The sequence below is a fragment of the Halichoerus grypus genome, chromosome 4 (genome assembly GCF_964656455.1).
Source record: "Halichoerus grypus chromosome 4, mHalGry1.hap1.1, whole genome shotgun sequence".
In the NCBI taxonomy this organism is placed as follows: domain Eukaryota; kingdom Metazoa; phylum Chordata; class Mammalia; order Carnivora; family Phocidae; genus Halichoerus; species Halichoerus grypus.
The window spans coordinates 193171830-193189922 of record NC_135715.1 but is presented as its reverse complement, the minus strand read 5'-3'; the positions used below and the strand labels follow the sequence as shown (position 1 = coordinate 193189922).

Sequence of the window (18093 nt, the reverse complement as noted above, 5' to 3'; positions counted from 1 at the left end):
TTACTTTCCAGCCCTGGGCTCCAAGTGTCTCAACTGGGAAGTCACTTCTCATGGTCCCCTGTCTCCTGGTAGATTCGGGAAGAAAGCAACACTAAGATCGACCTTCCAGCAGAGAACAGCAATTCAGAGACCATTGTCATCACAGGCAAGCGAGCCAACTGTGAGGCCGCCCGGAGCCGCATCCTGTCCATCCAGAAAGACCTGGTAATGGGGTGTTGTGTGATAGGGCATGTGCCAGGCTCCCCGTCATCGTGTCTCATCAGCTCTCCCCATAGCAGTGCAGGCCCATGGCCAGCCTCCCGCCACATGCCTGGGGCCGTGCTTACCACTAGACCTGAGCAGTAGCACTGGATTTGAGTGCTTGGAAATCATCCTGTCCTGAAGGCATAACAATCTTTTTTTTTTTTTTTTTTTTTTTTCAATTTTTGAAAAATAACATGTAAGAAACTTCATGTTTAAAGTATGCAGTTTGATAAGTCTTGACCTATGTTGTACATGCATGGACTCTCCATACTCAGGATAAGGAGCATATCCAGCACCCCATTTCAGCACCTCTCTCTGTCCTGCCAGCCCCCACCCCGCCGCTCTGCCTGTGCAGCCCTTGCTTCATCTGCTTTCAGCCACGGGATTGTCGAGTTTCCTGTGTCCTCGTACAAAAGAAATCATGGTGTTTGCTCTCGCAGCTCGAGCTCTCCTCACATGGAGCAGCTATGTTGAGATGCCTCTGTGCTGTCCTGGGCGTCAGTCGGGTTTGTTTCTTTCCTGGGTGATAGGTCCCTGCGTGCACAAATTTTTCGCCTAAGATTTGTAGCTTTCAAGGGTTTTTTTTTTTCTAGGTTGTCAAGGTTTTTAGCATAAAGTTTTTCATAATATTCCCATACTGTGCTTTCACTCTGCTGATGTCTCGTGTTCCTGATACGTGTAATTTGTGTCATTATAGAATTATCTTCTTTTACCCTTGGTACTGTCTTTGCTCTGAAATCTATTTTTTCTCATTAAAGTGGGTTTCTTTTAGGCAGCTTTTTTTATTCAATCTTAAAGATTTTATTTATTTATTAGAGAGTGAGTGGGCGGGGGGAGGAGCAGTGGGAGAATGACAAGCAGACTCCACGCCCAGTGCGGAGCCCTACACGGGGCTCGAGCTCCCAACCCTGAGATCATGACCTGAGCCGAAATCAAGAGTCAGACCTTAACCGACTGAGCCACCCAGATGCCCCAATCTCTGCCTTTTAAATGGAGATTTTTACATTTAATTACATTAGTAAATCTGTGTATCATGTATTATGTTACATATTTTATTACATTTGTTTAGTAAGTGTGATTAAATATAAATTTTTTAATTTTTAGAATTGTGGAAAATACACGTAACAAAATTTACCACCTTCGTGTGCGACCCCGGGCATCAGCTGTGTGGCTGTCCCCGCCGTTGTCTTCAGCACTTTCCCATCTCCCCAAATAGAAGCTGTACCTGCAAACCCCTCTCCATCCCCTCCCCAGCCCCTGGTCATGGTGGTTTTACGGAGGTGTCCTGCATTTGTTTTCTGTTTGCCCCATCTACTTTGTTCTCTTTTTCTGTCTGCTTTTGGATTTAATATAATTTTCTTACTCCACTCATCTCCTTTTTGGCTTATTGGATATAACTTTTATTTTTGTGGTTGTTTTAGGGTTTTAAGTGTACATCCTCCATTTAGGCCCTGTCTCTAAGTGACTTTGTGCTGGTTGCAGTGCAGCTTGAGAAGCTGCGAACCCCCATTTATCACCCGAGTCTCCGTGTCCACGTTCCCAGCCCCACAACACGGTGCTGTTTCACACTGGCTTCTTGCACTCGGTGTTAGTAGTAAGTCGGGTCATAGAGTCAGAGTGTGTTTAGTTCTGTAAGGAGGTGCCAGACCATCTTCCAGCTAGGCTGAGCTTTTCTGTGTTCCCAGCGGCGGACCGCAGGCCGGAGGTTTTCTTTCAGGACTTAGGACTTTGCTTCAGGGCCTTCCCAGTGTTTCTGAGGACACATCTGAGGTCCTCCTTGGCTTTCCTCCTCTGCACAGACTTCCTCTGGCTGTATTTAGGATTGTCACAAGGGCGGCAAGCCTTACGAAAGTTACCATGTGTCTGGGCGTCCTTTTCTTCATGTTGGTTAGAGTTGATTGAGCTTCTTGGATGCCAAGACTTTAACGTTGTCAAATTTGGAAAACCTGGGGTCCTTCTTGATTGACTGATTGATTTTTTAGAGAATGTGTGCATGAGCAAAGGGGGAGAGAGAGAATCTCAAGCACACTCTCCACTGAGCGCAGAGCCTGTGGGGCTCGATCTCACGACCCCGAGATCATGACCTGAGCCAAAATCAAGAGTCGGAGGCTCAACTGACTCAGCCCCCCAGGCGCCCCTGGAGCCATTATTATTAAGTAGTTCTTCCTGTCCTTCCCGTCGGGACTCCAGTTACTTGGGGCTAGGCCGGCTGGAGGTGGTCCTGTGGTTCACTGGTACGTTATTTATTTGGGTGGAAAGGAGAAGTGGTATTTTTCCCCATTAGTTTCTTTGAATTCATTAATTTTCTGCAGTGTCTAATCTGCCTGTAATCCCATCTAATGTATTTTTCATTTCAGACATTTTCACCTATAGAAGTTCAGGGTGGAATATTTCATTTTTACACATGACACGCTCAGTGTTTCCTTTGGTTTTTTTTTTACCATGCGTGCAGTCGTGAAAATGCTTGTTATGTTCTCAACCCACTGGTTCTAATGTCTCTGTCACTTCTGGGCTGTTTTCTGTTCTTTCCTCACTGAGTGATTTCTCTTGTTTCTTTGAATGGTATTTTTTCGTTGGATGCCAGAAATTAGGACGTCTACTTGGGTGGATGCTGGATATTTTTGCATTCCTGTAAATGTCTTAGCTTTGCTAAGGTACTTTGAAGTACTTGGCTCCTCTTTGGACTTGCTCTTAAGATACATGAGGTGGGGTCACAGCAGTGCCTGGTCTCGGGTGTTCCTTCCCACTCCTGGGGTGAGGCCTCCCTGCACCCAGTGTCCCAGAGTGTAGACAGTACTGTGCACTGCTGTCCTTCCCCGCCCGGTGATGTCAGTGTGGGAGCAAACTCCAGTTCACACAGCTTCCACCAGTCCTGCTCTCCCCAGACTGCAGCTCTGTGTCGTCAAAGCAGGGTCTCAGCCAGGGGACCGTCATCATGCTCACCTTGCTTGTTTCCCATCTCCAGTGTCTTGAACACCATTGTTTCTCACAGGAGGTAAATCTGGGCCCTGTTGTCTCACCTTGACTGGAGGCAGACAGGGTTTTAATAGGAAAGGCTGATGATCCATGGGCATCTCGGTTGTGTCTCTGCTTTATGGTGTGATGCGGAGACTTTCCTTCTATGCTGTGTGAGCTGCTCCCCTCCCCAGCCCCCCACACATGTCCCCACAAGCACAAGGGCTCCAGGCCCCTCTGCAGTGGGCGTGCCGCCGTGTGTCCCACACCTCACAGACCGTGTGTCATTTCAGGCCAACATAGCCGAGCTGGAGGTCTCGATTCCTGCCAAGCTGCACAACTCCCTCATCGGCACGAAGGGCCGCTTGATCCGCTCCATCATGGAGGAGTGTGGCGGGGTGCACATTCACTTCCCGGTGGAGGGCTCGGGAAGTGACACTGTTGTCATCAGGGGCCCCGCCTCGGATGTGGAGAAGGCCAAGAAGCAGCTCCTGCACCTGGCCGAGGAGAAGGTGAGCTTCACGCCTGGGAGTGACGGCCCTGTGTCCCCCTCTTGCTAGAAATCCTCGCCCCGTTGTTGTGGCAGGTCAGGAAATTGCCTCAGACACCTTTTTGTGTCTTTGATTCTGCCGCTGCTGAACAAAGGCCTTGGCAGGTCAAAGCCTACTTACACAATACAGAAAATTTGCTGTTTGGTTTATTGGTTTGGGGTTTTGTTTTTGTTTTTGTTTTGTTTTAAGATTTTATTTCTTTGAGATTGAGCACAAGCAGGGGGAGTGGCAGAGGGAAAGGAAGAAACAGGCTCCCTGCAGCCTGACATGGGGCTCGATCCCTTGACCCCAGGATCACGACCTGAGCCAAAAGTAGACACTTACCTGACTGAGCCACCCAGGCACCCCTGGGTTTTTTTTTTTTTTAAGTATGATTTATAGACGATAACACCCGCCTTTCTTAGTGTATACTTCTGAGTTTTGATGAGCATAAACAAACTCACGTGACCACCACTGCAGTGAAAATGTTTTGGCCATCACCCCTGAAATTCTGCGTTGAGTCACCTTTGCCCCTTTGTCAGAACCCACGTGTGGGTCTGTTTCTGGACCCTGCTGTGTTCCCGCAACTCCATAGGGAGGGATGGCTGGGAGATCCCTCCAGCTTTGCGCTTTTTCAGACTGCTCTGGCCGTTCTGCATCTTCGCCCTTCTGTGCACATTTGGAACCAGCTTAACGGTTTCTAGGGGGAAATCCTGCTTGGATTTGGACTGGGACTGTGTTGAATCTAAAGATCAAATTGGGGAGAATTGACAACTTAGGAGTTTGGAGTTTTCTGGGTTGTGTTCTTAAATTTTAAGTCTTCGATTTTTCATTGGTGTTTTGTAGTTTTTAGCATGCGGATCTCATTCATATTTTGTTCAATTTAAATCCTCACTATTTTGCTTTTTAGTGCTGTTGTTAAATGGTACCTTTTAATTCATTTTAATTTCTAGTTACTGTAGCATGTAGAAATATATCTGATATTTTTATATGGGCTTTGTTTTATGCATCTGGTTTAAAGTTCAGTTATCAGTTCCAGTAACATTTCTTGTGGATTCTTGAGTTTTCTGTGTAACACACATTTTCTGTGAACAGACAGTTGAATTCTTTCCTGCTGATCAGTACACCTGTAGGTGTGGTCTCACTGCATCGCTTGGGCCTCCAGTACGGTGTTGAGGAGCAGTGGTGAGAGGGGACGGCCGTGCCTCATTGGCGAACTTTGGGGAGAGTGCTCAGTCCTGCAACACTGAGTGGGAAATGAGCTGTGGGTCTTCCAAAGAAGCTCTTTGTCAAGTTGAGGAAGCTCCCTTCTGCTACAAGTTTGCTGAGAGCTACCGCGGGAACGGGAACGGGGATGGGACTTTGTAGGAGGCTTTCTCTGTATCTGTTGACATGACAGCGTGGTTTCTCCTTTAAGCATATGTATTAGATTTTTTAAGTGTTTTTGTGGGGGTTTTTTGTTTGTTTTTTTAAAGTTTAACCTTGCTTTTCCGGGATGAGCCCCACTTGGTTTAGGTATGCTGTCCTTCGTCGTGTTGCTGGGCTAGGCTCACCTAGCTTGTTAGCTTTTTAATGATGTTGCTATTTTCCAGTGTCTGTGTCTGAAGACTCTCTCAGGGGTGTTTGGGAAATCAGCAGTTCAAAGATAACAAAATCCATTTGCTTGTTACTTTTTAGCATGCTGGCAGACCTTCTTTTCCTTTGTGTTTCTTCATGCTTATGTGCCAGGTTCCAGAATACAGGGAAGGAGAGGAGAAGACATTGTGTGGGTCTGAGTCAGCCTGAAGGTGCATGTGCTCTCCTGGTGAATCTGCCAGATGAGCTGGCATCCTCAACAAGGTCATCATGTCGGGGCCTTTGCTGGGGCCTGGCTTCTTGGTGTCAGATGAGGACCTTGGTTGGCTTGGGTCTGTCCGAGATTGAGATTGAGCCTTGCTGTTGGTGTGTGGGCTCCCCTGTAGCCCGAGCAGAGGGAGGCCTGGACAGGGAGCACTCTGCTCGACTTGGGGAGGAGCAGGAGTGCTGTGCCTGGGGGTGGGGCTGGCAGTACCGTGGGCTCTTACCTGCTGTGCAGGGGCACCCCCACTCCCGTAGCACCCGAGGCCATGCTCACTTAAGTCCCCTCTGTAGGTGGAGAGCGGCGTGCAGGGCTTTGTTTGGGTCACTGCCGGTAAGTGGCAGGACTGGGGCTGTGAATGTACATGCTCTGAGCCATCTCAGTGTCTGGACGGCAGAGGGGGCCATAAGTACTTCCTGTCTGGGTGTCCATCCCTTTGTTTTGCTGAGGCTTGATAGCCGCAGGCCTTTGTTCCCTAGGCCCTCTTATTTACCTGCTCAGGGGACCAGGCAGGTAGCACCAGGCCAGTGTATCTGGGATTGGTTTCCACAGCAAACCAAGAGTTTCACCGTTGACATCCGCGCTAAGCCAGAATACCACAAGTTCCTCATTGGCAAAGGGGGTGGCAAAATCCGCAAGGTGCGTGACAACACTGGAGCCCGCATCATATTCCCAACGGCTGAGGACAAGGATCAGGACCTGATCACCATCATAGGGAAGGAGGACGCTGTCAGGGAGGCTCAGAAGGAGCTGGAGGCCCTCATCCAGAACCTGGTAAGGCCCGGTGGGAGCTGCACCTTGGTTGTCCTGTCAGGCTTGGTCAGCAGGGTCATTTACTTTTCCCCCTCCCTCCATGCCTCAGGATAACGTGGTGGAAGACTGCATGCTGGTGGATCCCAAGCACCACCGCCATTTTGTCATCCGAAGAGGCCAGGTCTTGCGGGAGATTGCTGAAGAGTATGGTGGGGTGATGGTTAGCTTCCCACGCTCTGGCACACAGAGCGATAAGGTCACCCTCAAGGGTGCCAAGGACTGTGTGGAGGCGGCCAAGAAGCGCATTCAGGAGATCATTGAGGACCTGGTAGGTGCCTGGGAGGGTGGCAGGGTTCTTGGCCCCAACAGCCAGGGGCAAAGCGAGGGGCTAGGGGCTCTCAGCCTCTGGCCTTCATCCTGACAGTTGGAGGGAATACTGCTCCTAACCAGCAGCATTTTAAAACGTGGTGAAATGCCGTTTGTGCAAGGAACCAGCCTCTCTCCAAAGGGAAGAGAAGAGACGAAAGGGGAGGTCCTGTCAGAGCGGATCCAAATGGAAACCAGTTGGGTTTTCCCTCCTGGCACTCCCCTGCCGCGGCCTGGGAAGTACTTCCCTGAGCATCAGTCCCAGCGCCTCCTTACGGAGTCGTAGCCCCAGCGTTCGCTGTCACTGGCTCATGCAGCCACCCTTCAGGGACAGCACCTAGCCGTGCAGGACGCACAGAAATAGCTGTACTCCAGCTCTGGGCGGCAGCGAGCCTCGGTGCCATTTTGTGTAGATGGGTCATCAGTACCTTCTTGTGTCTGGGAAATGTGTCAGAAGGAGGCATCCCATTCGCTCCTGCCTCACTCCCCTCCTCTCTCCACCCTGTTGTACTTGGAGCACTTGAGGTGTCTGCGGAGGACTGAATGGAGGCTGGTGAGGATGTGCACTGACCCTAAGCAGTTAACCTTTGCCTTTATTTTTTTCTTTCTTGCTGTGCCCTGCACCCCCCCACCCCCCCAGGAAGCCCAGGTGACCATAGAATGTGCCATACCCCAGAAGTTCCATCGATCTGTCATGGGCCCCAAAGGTTCCAGAATCCAGCAGATTACTCGGGACTATAATGTTCAGATTAAGTTCCCAGACAGAGAGGAGAACCCAGGTGGGTCCCAGCGGTGAGCTCTGTGCTGAGTGGGGAAGCAGGAGGTGTGTGAATGGGCCCTGCCTGGGGAGTTCCGGAGCTTCCCTAGGACGTGGGCTCTCTCAGTTGCTGCAGGCTGATGGGTGCCCTTGTAGCGTCAGGCGGCTTGCAGCGGGTGATGCGGCAAAGGAGGGCAGAGCACCTGCGGCCTCTGAAGCAGGGAAGCACCCGCCCCAGCTGCCACCCTGAGTTTGGTTTGAGGCTTCTCACAAGTCCCAGGTGACCTGTGTGCTAGGGCTGCTTCTGCTCTGTCCACTGCAGCTGCCTCTCCCCCAGCACCCCTACTTGGCGGGTCTTGCCCCTTGAGAGGCAGGCACCCTGGCTGCCCTTCCACCACAGCCCCTCGCACCAGCGTCCTGCTTATCGCTTGGCTCTGCATGTGCCTCGGGGACAGTCGGGTGGTAGGCAGTCAGGAGGTGACCTGCACAACGAGGGGTCTCAGAGCTGACTTTCCCAAGACCCGCCTCCCGCTCAGGTTGCAGCCAAGTGTGTCGTCTTTGTGGCCTGGTCTCGGTGGATGCGTCTGGTCCGGTTGGCGATGGTGTCCACTCCGTGTGCTCTGTCCTCTACAGAGCTGGTCGCGGCCACTGACTCTCTTGTTGCCCTGAGAGCGCACGGGCTGTTCTGAGTACATATGGAGGAAAACTGCATAGGATAAAGATGCATTTTCTATCTTCGTTATTCAAATTCAGTTTGTTTTCTTTTGCCCCCCCTTCTTTTATGCATACGGTCATTTTTTCTAAGTCATTGGAGTGTACTCTTCAAACTTATCTTTAGTGGCTCCTTTCTAAGAATGAGAACTTTTTTTTTGACATCATATGCGATAACTGGGGTACATCCGTCATCAGAATCAGAAGATCTAACAGTATATGGTACTGTTACCGAATTTAGTCGGTGTTCAAATTTTGCCACTTTGGAAAGTGTCTGCAGAGCCGACCTTCCCCGCAGTTGGGTGCGGGACTGTGATTGCTCCGGCGTCCCGCTGTTGCTCGTTCACACTTGTTTCTGTTGTACAGACTGCTGCGTTCTGTCCTGCCCCACGAGCCTTGCGTTTGTGTTCGGGTGCACACCTGGTCCCCCACCAGCCGGCGTGTGTGTCAAGTGTCCTGTCCCTTCATCCTTGAGTTTTGCTTGCTTGCTTCCTAGCAGAAGAAGCTGGTGCCCTCTCCCCTCCTCCCTCCCAGCCTGTGTCGTAGGCCCCTCCCCACGGCCATGTCCCAACCCCAGGGCTTGGGCTCTAGTCTCCTTGCCCCTCAAACACAGTGGGTGCCGTACCCCATGCCTCCCACACGCCAGCCTCCAAGGTAACCAGCTCTGCCTGAGTTGAGGTGACTCATGTCCTCCTAGGAAGCCAGGCGCGTATGGGTCTTCCCACCCCCCCTCAGCACGTGGCGGGTGCTTCACACGTGTTTGCCTGGAGGGTGCAAAGTCGGCATGTGAGCTGTCCCCCCTCTCGTCTCCCCAGTTCACAGTGTAGAGCCGTCAGTCCAGGAGAACGGGGACGATGCCGGAGACGGGAGGGACGCCAAAGAGGCCGACCCTGGCTCCCCCAGGAGGTGTGACATCATCATCATCTCTGGCCGGAAAGAAAAGTGTGAGGCCGCCAAGGAAGCCCTCGAGGTGGGTGCGGCCTGACGCTGACTGCCGGTGGCGCTGGTCTCACCGGCCCGGGGCGCAGAGCCCAGCACCTGGGGGCTGCTGGCGGGCACGGAACTGACGGGTTTCAGTGACAGCAGGGGGCATGTGGTCTCCAGCCTCGGTTTCCTTTTCTGTCACATAGTGAACCAAATCTATCTCGGACTTCTAAGGATGAGTCCTTTGTGCTGTGAATACTTAACTGAGTGCCACCTACCTGTTGGGCACTGTTTTAAGTGCTGCTGTCATCTCTGAGACCCACGTGGGCTTGGCCACAGTCTGTCCTTGACATCAGTGAGGCCGGGAGGCAGGGCCAGCTTCTGCGTCTGAGCCCCACTGGTCCCCCTCTGTAAGCCTCAGATTGTTCTGGTTTTTTTCCTGGATTCGGTTTGTTCTGTTTCGTTTTGTTACTGTAAGTGGCCTGTCACATTTAAGAGTGTAAGCTTGCGGTTGACTGTCTGAAAGTTTGCCCTGTTGGCATTAATCTTAAAAAAATGGATTCCATGTTTTGTTTTGTTTTGTTTTGTTTTGTTTAAGAGAGAGAGTGCATGCACAAGCAAGCAAGCAAGTGGGGAGAGGGGCAGAGGGAGAGAGAGAATCCCAAGCAGACTCCCCAAGTGTGGAGCCCAATGCAGGGCTTGATCCCAGGACCCCTGAGATCATGACCTGAGCCGAAATCAGGAGTCAGACGCTTAACCGACCACCACCTAGGTGCCCCTTGATTCCATGTTCTTTTTTTGTGTCTTCTTTTGAGTTAAAAGCCTGGGTGCTGGTCTCAGTTTAGACGGAACAGCACGGAAGGTTCCAGGAAGCTCCCTCTAATTCTCACAGGGTCACTCTGCTCCCTGCTAGCTCTCAGGCCTGCCCCTGACCGTCTTCCCTGCAGGCGCTGGTTCCTGTCACCATCGAAGTGGAGGTGCCCTTTGACCTTCACCGGTACATCATTGGGCAGAAGGGGAGCGGGATCCGGAAGATGATGGATGAGTTTGAGGTACCGTGATTTGCAGTCTTTTCCCTGGAGCCAGTGTTGGGTGGGAGCCCTCCTGAGGGCCCCTTGGCAGTGTGCGTTTTCCTGCTCTTAGCCGTGCAGCAGCCGGCCGCCCCTGTGTCTTCGTCCAGGACCCATCTCCATCAGGTCCATTCCTGTCTCCGTGTAGGTGAACATCCACGTGCCGGCGCCGGAACTGCAGTCCGACGTCATCGCCATCACGGGCCTTGCCGTGAACTTGGGCCGGGCCAAGGCGGGCTTGCTGGAGCGCGTGAAGGAGCTGCAAGCTGAGCAGGAGGACCGGGTGGGTGTCCGCTGGGCCGCGGGGGCATCCTCCAGAGCTGCGGTCCTCGGCCTTCGTCTTGCCAGAGCGTCACCAGCACCCTGGCCGCGCTGCAGCCAGTTCAGCTGGGTGACTGGAGGAGGACCCGGCCGACCCTGCTGTGCTTTGTGCCCAGTGGCCTCTCTTCAGATGCAGTGTTAGGAGCAGGGCACTTTTCTCTTCCATACGACTGCAGCAAAGTTAGATTCCCTGTTAGTTAGCACTTTTTTTCAAAGTAAACGTGCCACGTGTGGTGCCTCCAGCCACACGGGAAAGGTCAGGTTGGAGAGGCTTGGGAGCCGTTGCTGCAAAAGACCCCCAAACGAGAATGGTGTGGTCCAGGGTGGGTGTCCGCGGGCCCACGTGGACCTTCTCACTGCTCGGTTTTCCTGCTTTGAGGAGGATTCAAGACCCACGTGCCCTCTGGAGAGCTGGTGTTGGTGGGTTTCCTGAGGTGAACGGTGTGGCCGGGTGCTGTCCCCTCCAGAAGCCCTGTTACAGATGATGTGGGTCACGGGCTTCCTGCTGAGGAGGATTTCCTGGAGTCGTGTTGGGGATACGGCCCACACACCTCACACACCTGAGTGTGGTTCCAACGGTCTCAGCCTCTGGCCGTGGATGTCTCAGGCTGGCTGGCCCGCTTTTCCTTCAGGCCTGCTTTTCTACCCCAGCCTTGAAAGACACCCCCCCCCCCCGAACATTTTTATACTTACTCATCAGATCCCTGTTAAACCAATTAGAAAGTTGAGCTCAGAGCTCACCACTTGCCACGCCAGCCTTGTCGGCGCCCGAGTAGTCCTTTCTGAAGGGTCTGTGCTCTTGCTTACAGGCTGGTCCTTGAGCTGCTGGGGCGGGGTGACAACAGAGGCTAGCAGGAAATCAGTGTCCAATTTTTGTCACTGGGGATACCTTTGGGGTCCAGGACAGAAAGGGGGGTGAGGCACGTGGTTGCATGTGATGATGAAGGTCGGGTTTGAACTCTTCCACCCTTGTCTTATCTGTAGGCTTTAAGGAGCTTTAAGCTGAGCGTCACTGTGGACCCCAAATACCATCCCAAAATTATTGGGAGGAAGGGGGCAGTGATTACACAAATCCGCTTGGAACATGATGTGAACATTCAGTTTCCAGATAAGGACGATGGGAGCCAGGTAAGAATGACTGCTTGGGTCAGACTCCATTGCCGGAGCATTTTGGGGCAGATGGACTCTTGTAACCTCATCCTGACCTGGGAGCAGTGAGCGGGCAAGCTTAGAATGTGCCCAGGTGGGTGGAGAGAGGACAGAGTGCAGAGTGGCAGGTCTCTGAGGATCGAGTTTTGGCTTGGGCTTTGGGCCCTGTCTCGGTCCGTGTCAGCCTGCATCGCTGCGTGGACCTGGGGCACTTTTCCCCTGCCCACCTGGTCATCTTGGCAGGCAAGCTGGGGCTCCAGCTGGGTCCCTCCCACACAGTTGTCCCCACAGGTGCAGTCCTTCAGGGAGCACCCTCCCCCGCCCATCACTCCCCTGCCTGTCCTCTTGGCTGCCATAGGGGCCCCTTCCAGCACAGTCTTACGCACAGCGGCAGCCCAGCCTCTGCGTCTGCTGCAGTGGTGTGCAGAGCACGCAGAAATGGTCTGCTCGGAATCTGGTGGCCAGCAAATCCCAACACGCCTCTACAGACTCTGGCCTTTCTTTTGTCTTAAAGATTTTATTTTGGGGCGCCTGGGTGGCTCAGTCGGTTAGGCGTCTGCCTTCAGCTCAGGTCATGGTCCCAGGGTCCTGGGATGGAGCCCCGCATCGGGCTCTTGGCTCAGCAGGGAGCCTGCTTCTCCCTCTCCCACTCCCTCTCCCCGTGCTCATGCTCTCTCTCTCTCTCTCTCTCTCTCTCTGTCTCAAATAAAAAAAAAAAAATCTTTAAAAAAAAAAAGATTTTATTTATTTGAGAGAGAGAATGAGAGCGAGCGAGCACATGAGAGGGGGGAGGGTCAGAGGGAGAAGCAGACTCCCTGCCGAGCAGGGAGCCCGATGCAGGACTCGATCCCGGGACTCCAGGATCATGACCTGAGCCTAAGGCAGTCGCTCAACCAACTGAGCCACCCAGGTGCCCCAGACTCTGGCCTTTCAACCTGCATCCATGCACTGTGGCAGGCCGTCTGTCTGTACCTTCTTTCTCTCCCCGGCCCAAGTCTGTGAGCCGCAGTTACCTGAGTTCAGAAAGGCAGGCAGGCCTGTCGGGGCTCACCCCACAGCCCCCACCTCTCCTGTCTGCCTCCTGCCTGGTCCTACCTTCCCCAAGTGCGTCCTTCTGTCTGCCTCTGCATTTCTAACAGACACGTTTATACTGCTGTTCTTTTTTATTCTTTGTGGGGTTTTGTTTGTTTGTTTTTAAGCTGTATGCCTAATGTGGGGCTTAAACTCATTATCCTGAGGTCAGAAGTCAACTGCTCTTCCAATTGAGCCAGCCAGGTGCCCCTCTAATTTTTGATGTTTTTATTTATTTTTTTAACTTTATTTTTTTTTAAGATTTTATTTATTTGAGAGGGGGAGAGAGTGTGAGTGAGAGCCCAGGAGCAGGGAGAGGGAGAAGCAGACTCCCCACTGAGCAGGGAGCTGGATGTGGGGCTCGATCCCAGGACCCTGAGATCATGACCTGAACCACCCAGGTGCCCATAATTTTTAATATCTTTAATTCTGAGAATTCAGTTTTTAAACTCCTCAGCTTCACTATGTTTATTTCCTTCAACTTTTCTATGTGAATACCACATTTTTAGTTGTCATTTGGGGTTCAGACCACTGTGGTTAATATTTCACGAGCCGAAGAGGGTTGGGTGGCCATATTTTCTTCATACGCAGCCTTTTCCTGTGAGGGTTATGCTTCCGCTGGCGGAATGTTCTGGTCTTGGTGTTTGGCGAGGCGCCCGTCAGCGGGTGGCAGGTGCTGGGCATCAGGGGACTAGCTGCTGCTCTGTGGTCTCCTGCGGTCTTTGTGGCCTCTGTCCTGGGCAGGTCTCGAAGCCTGTGCTCTTCTGCTTTGTTTCCAAGTGTTTCTGCTCTCTGGTCCTTTGTTCTGTTGCTCTTGTTTAGGTGTAGTACGTTCTCTCGTCTTAAAGAACGTGGCGTGTGGGTGTGATTTTGTGTTCACGTGTTCCTTGTGCCCTGAGTCGTGTCTCTGCGCTGCCCACGCTCTACAAATGTGGTGCCCTCGCCTGTCCGTGTGCATGTGGGAGGGAGGCCCTGGGCTGGGGCGCACTGTGGCTGTGGAGTGCTGGCCATGGTGTCTGGAACCTTCTCTCCAGGTCGGTCTGTCTCCAGTAAGACACCTCCAGATGCAGGGCCCGGGGTCACCAACACTGTGCCCCCTCCTTCAGCTGTCTTTGTGTGCAGGTGCCCTTTCTTTTCCCGTACGTGTCTTTTTGGCGGGGGTAGGGGTGGGAGGGGAGTGGGCAGGAGCTAGTAGGCGTTGTTGACCTGTGTTAAATCAGCACCTGACGTTCTTTTCTAGCTTTTTTTGGTTTTGAGCGGGTCAGTGTTTACCCTCAAGGTGAGGCCTACCTCACTAAGCCAGTGCTGCCTCTTGTCGTCTCACAGATCTTGTCTGCTGGGTTGGGGCTCCCAGCCTGGAATTTCTAGGGGCGTCCCCTCTTCTGACCAGTTTTTCCTTTCTCAGCCCCAGGACCAAATTACCATCACAGGGTATGAAAAGAATACAGAAGCTGCCCGGGACGCCATATTGAAAATTGTGGGTGAACTTGAACAGATGGTTTCTGAGGATGTCCCACTGGACCACCGTGTTCACGCCCGCATCATTGGTGCCCGTGGCAAAGCCATCCGCAAAATAATGGATGAATTCAAGGTGGGTCCCCAGCCCAGCCGTGGAGGGGTGTCATTAAGTTCTGGAGGCACGGTGGGTGCGATGGGGCACATGCTTCCTGCTCTGGCGGGGGTACTTCCTCCCACACGGGCTAGTGGAGGGCCTCAGGTCTTCCTGCCTCAGCTGCCGACCTCACATAGGGTCTGGAAGGGAGACCTCTGGCGCTCGGGTGCCTGTCCCTGAGTTGGTGAGGCAGTGCGGAGGGCACAGCCGCGTGCTGTTGATAGCATTGGACGGTGTCCTGCACCGGCCGCAGGAGGGGATCCCGCACAGTGCACCAGCGGCTTCTGGATCTGTCATGTTATGCTTAGCTCTGACGTATAGGACCTTTGCCTCCTGAAAACAAGGTTAACTTGGGAAAACTTCACTAGAAATCCACCATTCCCAGCCATGCCTAACCATGAGCCTCTGGTTCAGAGACCCCAGGTGGAGGGCTTCCAGCCACCTCCAGCTGCTGTGCGTGCTCCTTCCAGGTGGACATTCGCTTCCCGCAGAGTGGAGCCCCAGACCCCAACTGCGTCACCGTGACGGGGCTCCCAGAGAATGTGGAAGAAGCTATCGACCACATCCTCAACCTAGAGGAGGAATACGTGAGTTGTGGTTGGGCAGCAGGTCTATACCCGGGACACCCCGCCTCTGACTGGCCGGGGCTGACAGCAAGGCCATGTGCATTTGCTCCCAGGGGCATGCCGGGTGCAGGGTCTCCCCTGAGCGAGCCTGGTCGTTGTGCATGCCTGCTGCAGACCGACCCCCCCCTCCCCCCTGCCTGTGCCCACAGCTGGCTGACGTGGTCGACAGTGAGGCCCTGCAGCTGTACATGAAGCCGCCAGCCCACGAGGAGTCCAAAGCGCCATCCAAGGGCTTTGTGGTCCGGGACGCTCCCTGGACCGCGAACAGCAGCGAGAAGGTCAGATGCTGTTCTGGCCCTCCATGTGCCCTGGGAGGGGGGAGCACCTGCGAGCGGCACTGACCTCTCCATTTGGGAAGCTGCTCAGGTGGGAGCTCCTTACTAAAGCTGTGCACTCTTTCCCCCTACAGGCCCCTGATATGAGCAGCTCTGAAGAATTTCCCAGCTTTGGGGCTCAGGTGGCCCCCAAGACCCTCCCATGGGGCCCCAAACGATAATGATCAAAAAGCAGAAACCTCTCCAGCCTGCTGCCCCAAACCCCACCACACATGGTTTGTTTCAATCTGACCCAGCAGCTGGACCCTCCATAAATTGTTGACGCCTCCCCCTCCCCGAGGTCTCGCAGTGAAGCCGGGCGTGCCAGCAGCCCGCGTGCGCTCAGGATCTGCTCCCTGACACCTTTGCTCTGGGACGGCTCTCCACTGTTGTGAACACTAACAGAGGTAATTGGACATTTCCCTATAAGCGTCCTGGCTCATCCAGCATGTCAGTAAGGCTCTGGCCTCCACTATGAGAGCTGCACAGCTGTGGCTGAGTCTACTTCCTGTGTCATGACCTCAGGAAATAAATTTCCTTGACTTTATAAAAGCCAAAACGTTTGCCCTCTTCCTTTCCCACCTCCTTTCCTCCCTCTGCCTGCCGTCCAGACCCTCCTTGTCGAATGCAATCCACCTTCTTCCAGCTGCCAAAAAGCCCACTTAGCCCAGACCACAGGGTGGGGAGGAAGACCCAGTGTGCACACTGGGAGCGCCCGGACCCAAAGGAGAGCCGCGGTGGAGCCAGAGGGGACCAGAAAGGCAGAAGGGTGACCCAGGTTCTCAGGCGGTCTTGGCTTTACACACGTTGGGGTCTGAAAGCACCAAGTGTCTCCACCCCTGCACCACACAGCGCTGGAGACCCCACGTCTGGTGAGCGAAGCCTGAGGGCAAGGCTGCAAGTCTCCATCTGGGTCCACTGTGGCTGGCGTGGTGGCCTGGTGTGGCCTGAGAAATGTGGGGACGGAGAGGGGAGGCCCGCAGAGCAGCGGGGTAGACCATCCAGTCCTCCCTCGTGCCCACCCCCACATGTGGCCAGGTGTTGAGTCGCCTCCTTTCTACCTCAGAGCCAGCGTGGCGTGGTCCCATGCTTAGGGGAGTGCCACCCCCAGCGCTCTTCAGAGGTTTCTGGTGGTGGCATGTTTGCTGCAGCGCTGGGGCTCACCCAGGCTGTCCTCTCACACATGCCCAGCTGTTCTGTGTGCAGGCTCCGGGAGTTGGCTTGGAGAGGCAGGCTTCATAGTCCTGGGGTGGAGAGAGGTGGTCGGTTGGCCTGGACCAGAGGACCAGCTGCTGGTAAGGGAGGGTCTGCTCTGTCTCAGGTGCGTGGTGGGTAACTGGGTGTTGGACCCCAGGCCTTGGCGAGACAAAGTGCCGCACCCCCCCCCGATTGTTGAAGGTCTGCTCTGGAGAGGAAAGGGGGCCCCGGGCAGTGCGGAGGTGCCCGTGTGCGTGTCGTGTGGGAACAAGGACGGGCCCTTTGCTTGCTGTCTAGCCTCCCCGTCCCTGCCTCTGCCCCCACAGAAGTGACTGGGCCTTGTCATGTTGTTCCACCCCGAGATACTGGAGTTCCTAGGGGCCAGACACGTGTCCGACACGTGTCCCACACACGGCCTGCGCACCCCTGCGCCCCCATCCTTCACCCTCGAGCCCCATTAACTGAAGCTTGGTGACCTTCCGACTCTGAGATTCTGAGTAGACTGAGAATCGCTTGACAAGTGTACCTTGAGCTGCCTTCGCAAGCTCCCGTCCACTGCGGCAGCCTGCAGTGTGCCCGTCTCTAGGAGCGATAGACCGGGGTAGGGGAGAACGCACACTTCAGCGGGCAGGCTGGGTGACCCCAGAGCAGGCCCGGTGAGGAGACAGAGGGAGGAGGGGCGGCGCTGCCTGGCCTTTCTCCAGGAGCACCCCCTCCATCTCCTGGGGAGCCTGATTGGGAAAGGGCACCTCCTCTCCACCTGCATGAGGCTTGGAGCCTTTCCTGTTGGCCATCTTGTTCCCTCCGCCTGCCCTTCCGACCGACCCCACAACGTCTACCCCAACCCCTCTTCCCTTCGTCTTTTCTACAGCTTCCTTCCGCCACCCCCACCCCTGCCCTTCCCTAGAGGTAAATTTTAAATTTTCACAACAGGTTTTTTGCACATTTGCATTTATTGCTAAATGTTGTAGATGCAAACCCCTCCCTCCCTTCCCTAAACTGTATTTGGGATCTTGTGTGCTCTGTTTTTGGTGGTTGTTACTAAAGATTGCTTGGTGACCCTGCCCAGGCCTGGTCTCCTGCAGCCACCCCGCTGCTGGGACAGCCCTGGGCAGGGTGGGGTGTGCGTGTCCATTTCCTTTGTTGAATGTCTTCCGTATCATGTGTTTCCATAGCTATGATCCGTCCCTTGGCCTTAATTTTGGAATCTGGAGATTATATGCAAACATGTGTAAAGGCTTATGAATATGGATGACACTGGAATTTTATAAATTCTAAAATAAAACCCAAAACCGGATACGGTGTGCTAGAACTCATTTCGTCATGCGGCATGTCTTTTTTGGTCCCGTGGAACCAGGGTGCTTCAACATGCTCTTGAGGGGTAACTGGATATCCATGGATAGTTCTGGTCTCTGGTGTGACTCCCCCAGCTGGCATGTGTGGGAGGTGGATCGGTGCCCTGAGAGCAGACAGGCGAGGGGCTGGGAGGGAAGCAGGGGTGAGAGGAGCCACCTGGCCTGGGGGCTGGGAGAGACATGGCAGGGAGCAGCTCCAGCCGTTGCTGCTACAGTCAGCTAGGCTTGGGGGCCCCCAGCCAGCACCTGGGAGGTAAGGTGCATGAGCAGAGACCCAGGGTCACTGAGGGCACAGCGCTCTG

At 53.9% G+C, this 18093-nt stretch overlaps 1 protein-coding gene across 3 annotated transcripts in view; it reads left to right on the top strand.

Annotated features, from left to right (window-relative positions):
- The window catches only part of HDLBP (high density lipoprotein binding protein), a 75055-nt gene extending 57322 nt beyond the window's left edge, over positions 1–17733 (top strand). For all 3 annotated transcript variants that reach the window (XM_078071601.1, XM_078071603.1, XM_078071602.1), the window contains exons 16-28: positions 73–204; positions 3492–3710; positions 6118–6339; positions 6428–6646; positions 7325–7463; positions 8968–9122; positions 10024–10128; positions 10295–10429; positions 11452–11595; positions 14093–14278; positions 14770–14886; positions 15075–15203; positions 15335–17733. In XM_078071601.1, the coding sequence (XP_077927727.1) occupies positions 73–204; positions 3492–3710; positions 6118–6339; positions 6428–6646; positions 7325–7463; positions 8968–9122; positions 10024–10128; positions 10295–10429; positions 11452–11595; positions 14093–14278; positions 14770–14886; positions 15075–15203; positions 15335–15421 (1989 nt within the window). In that variant the 3' untranslated portion in view covers positions 15422–17733. The remainder of the gene's footprint in view (positions 1–72; positions 205–3491; positions 3711–6117; positions 6340–6427; positions 6647–7324; positions 7464–8967; positions 9123–10023; positions 10129–10294; positions 10430–11451; positions 11596–14092; positions 14279–14769; positions 14887–15074; positions 15204–15334) is intronic.
- Positions 17734–18093: the final 360 nt, after the last annotated feature.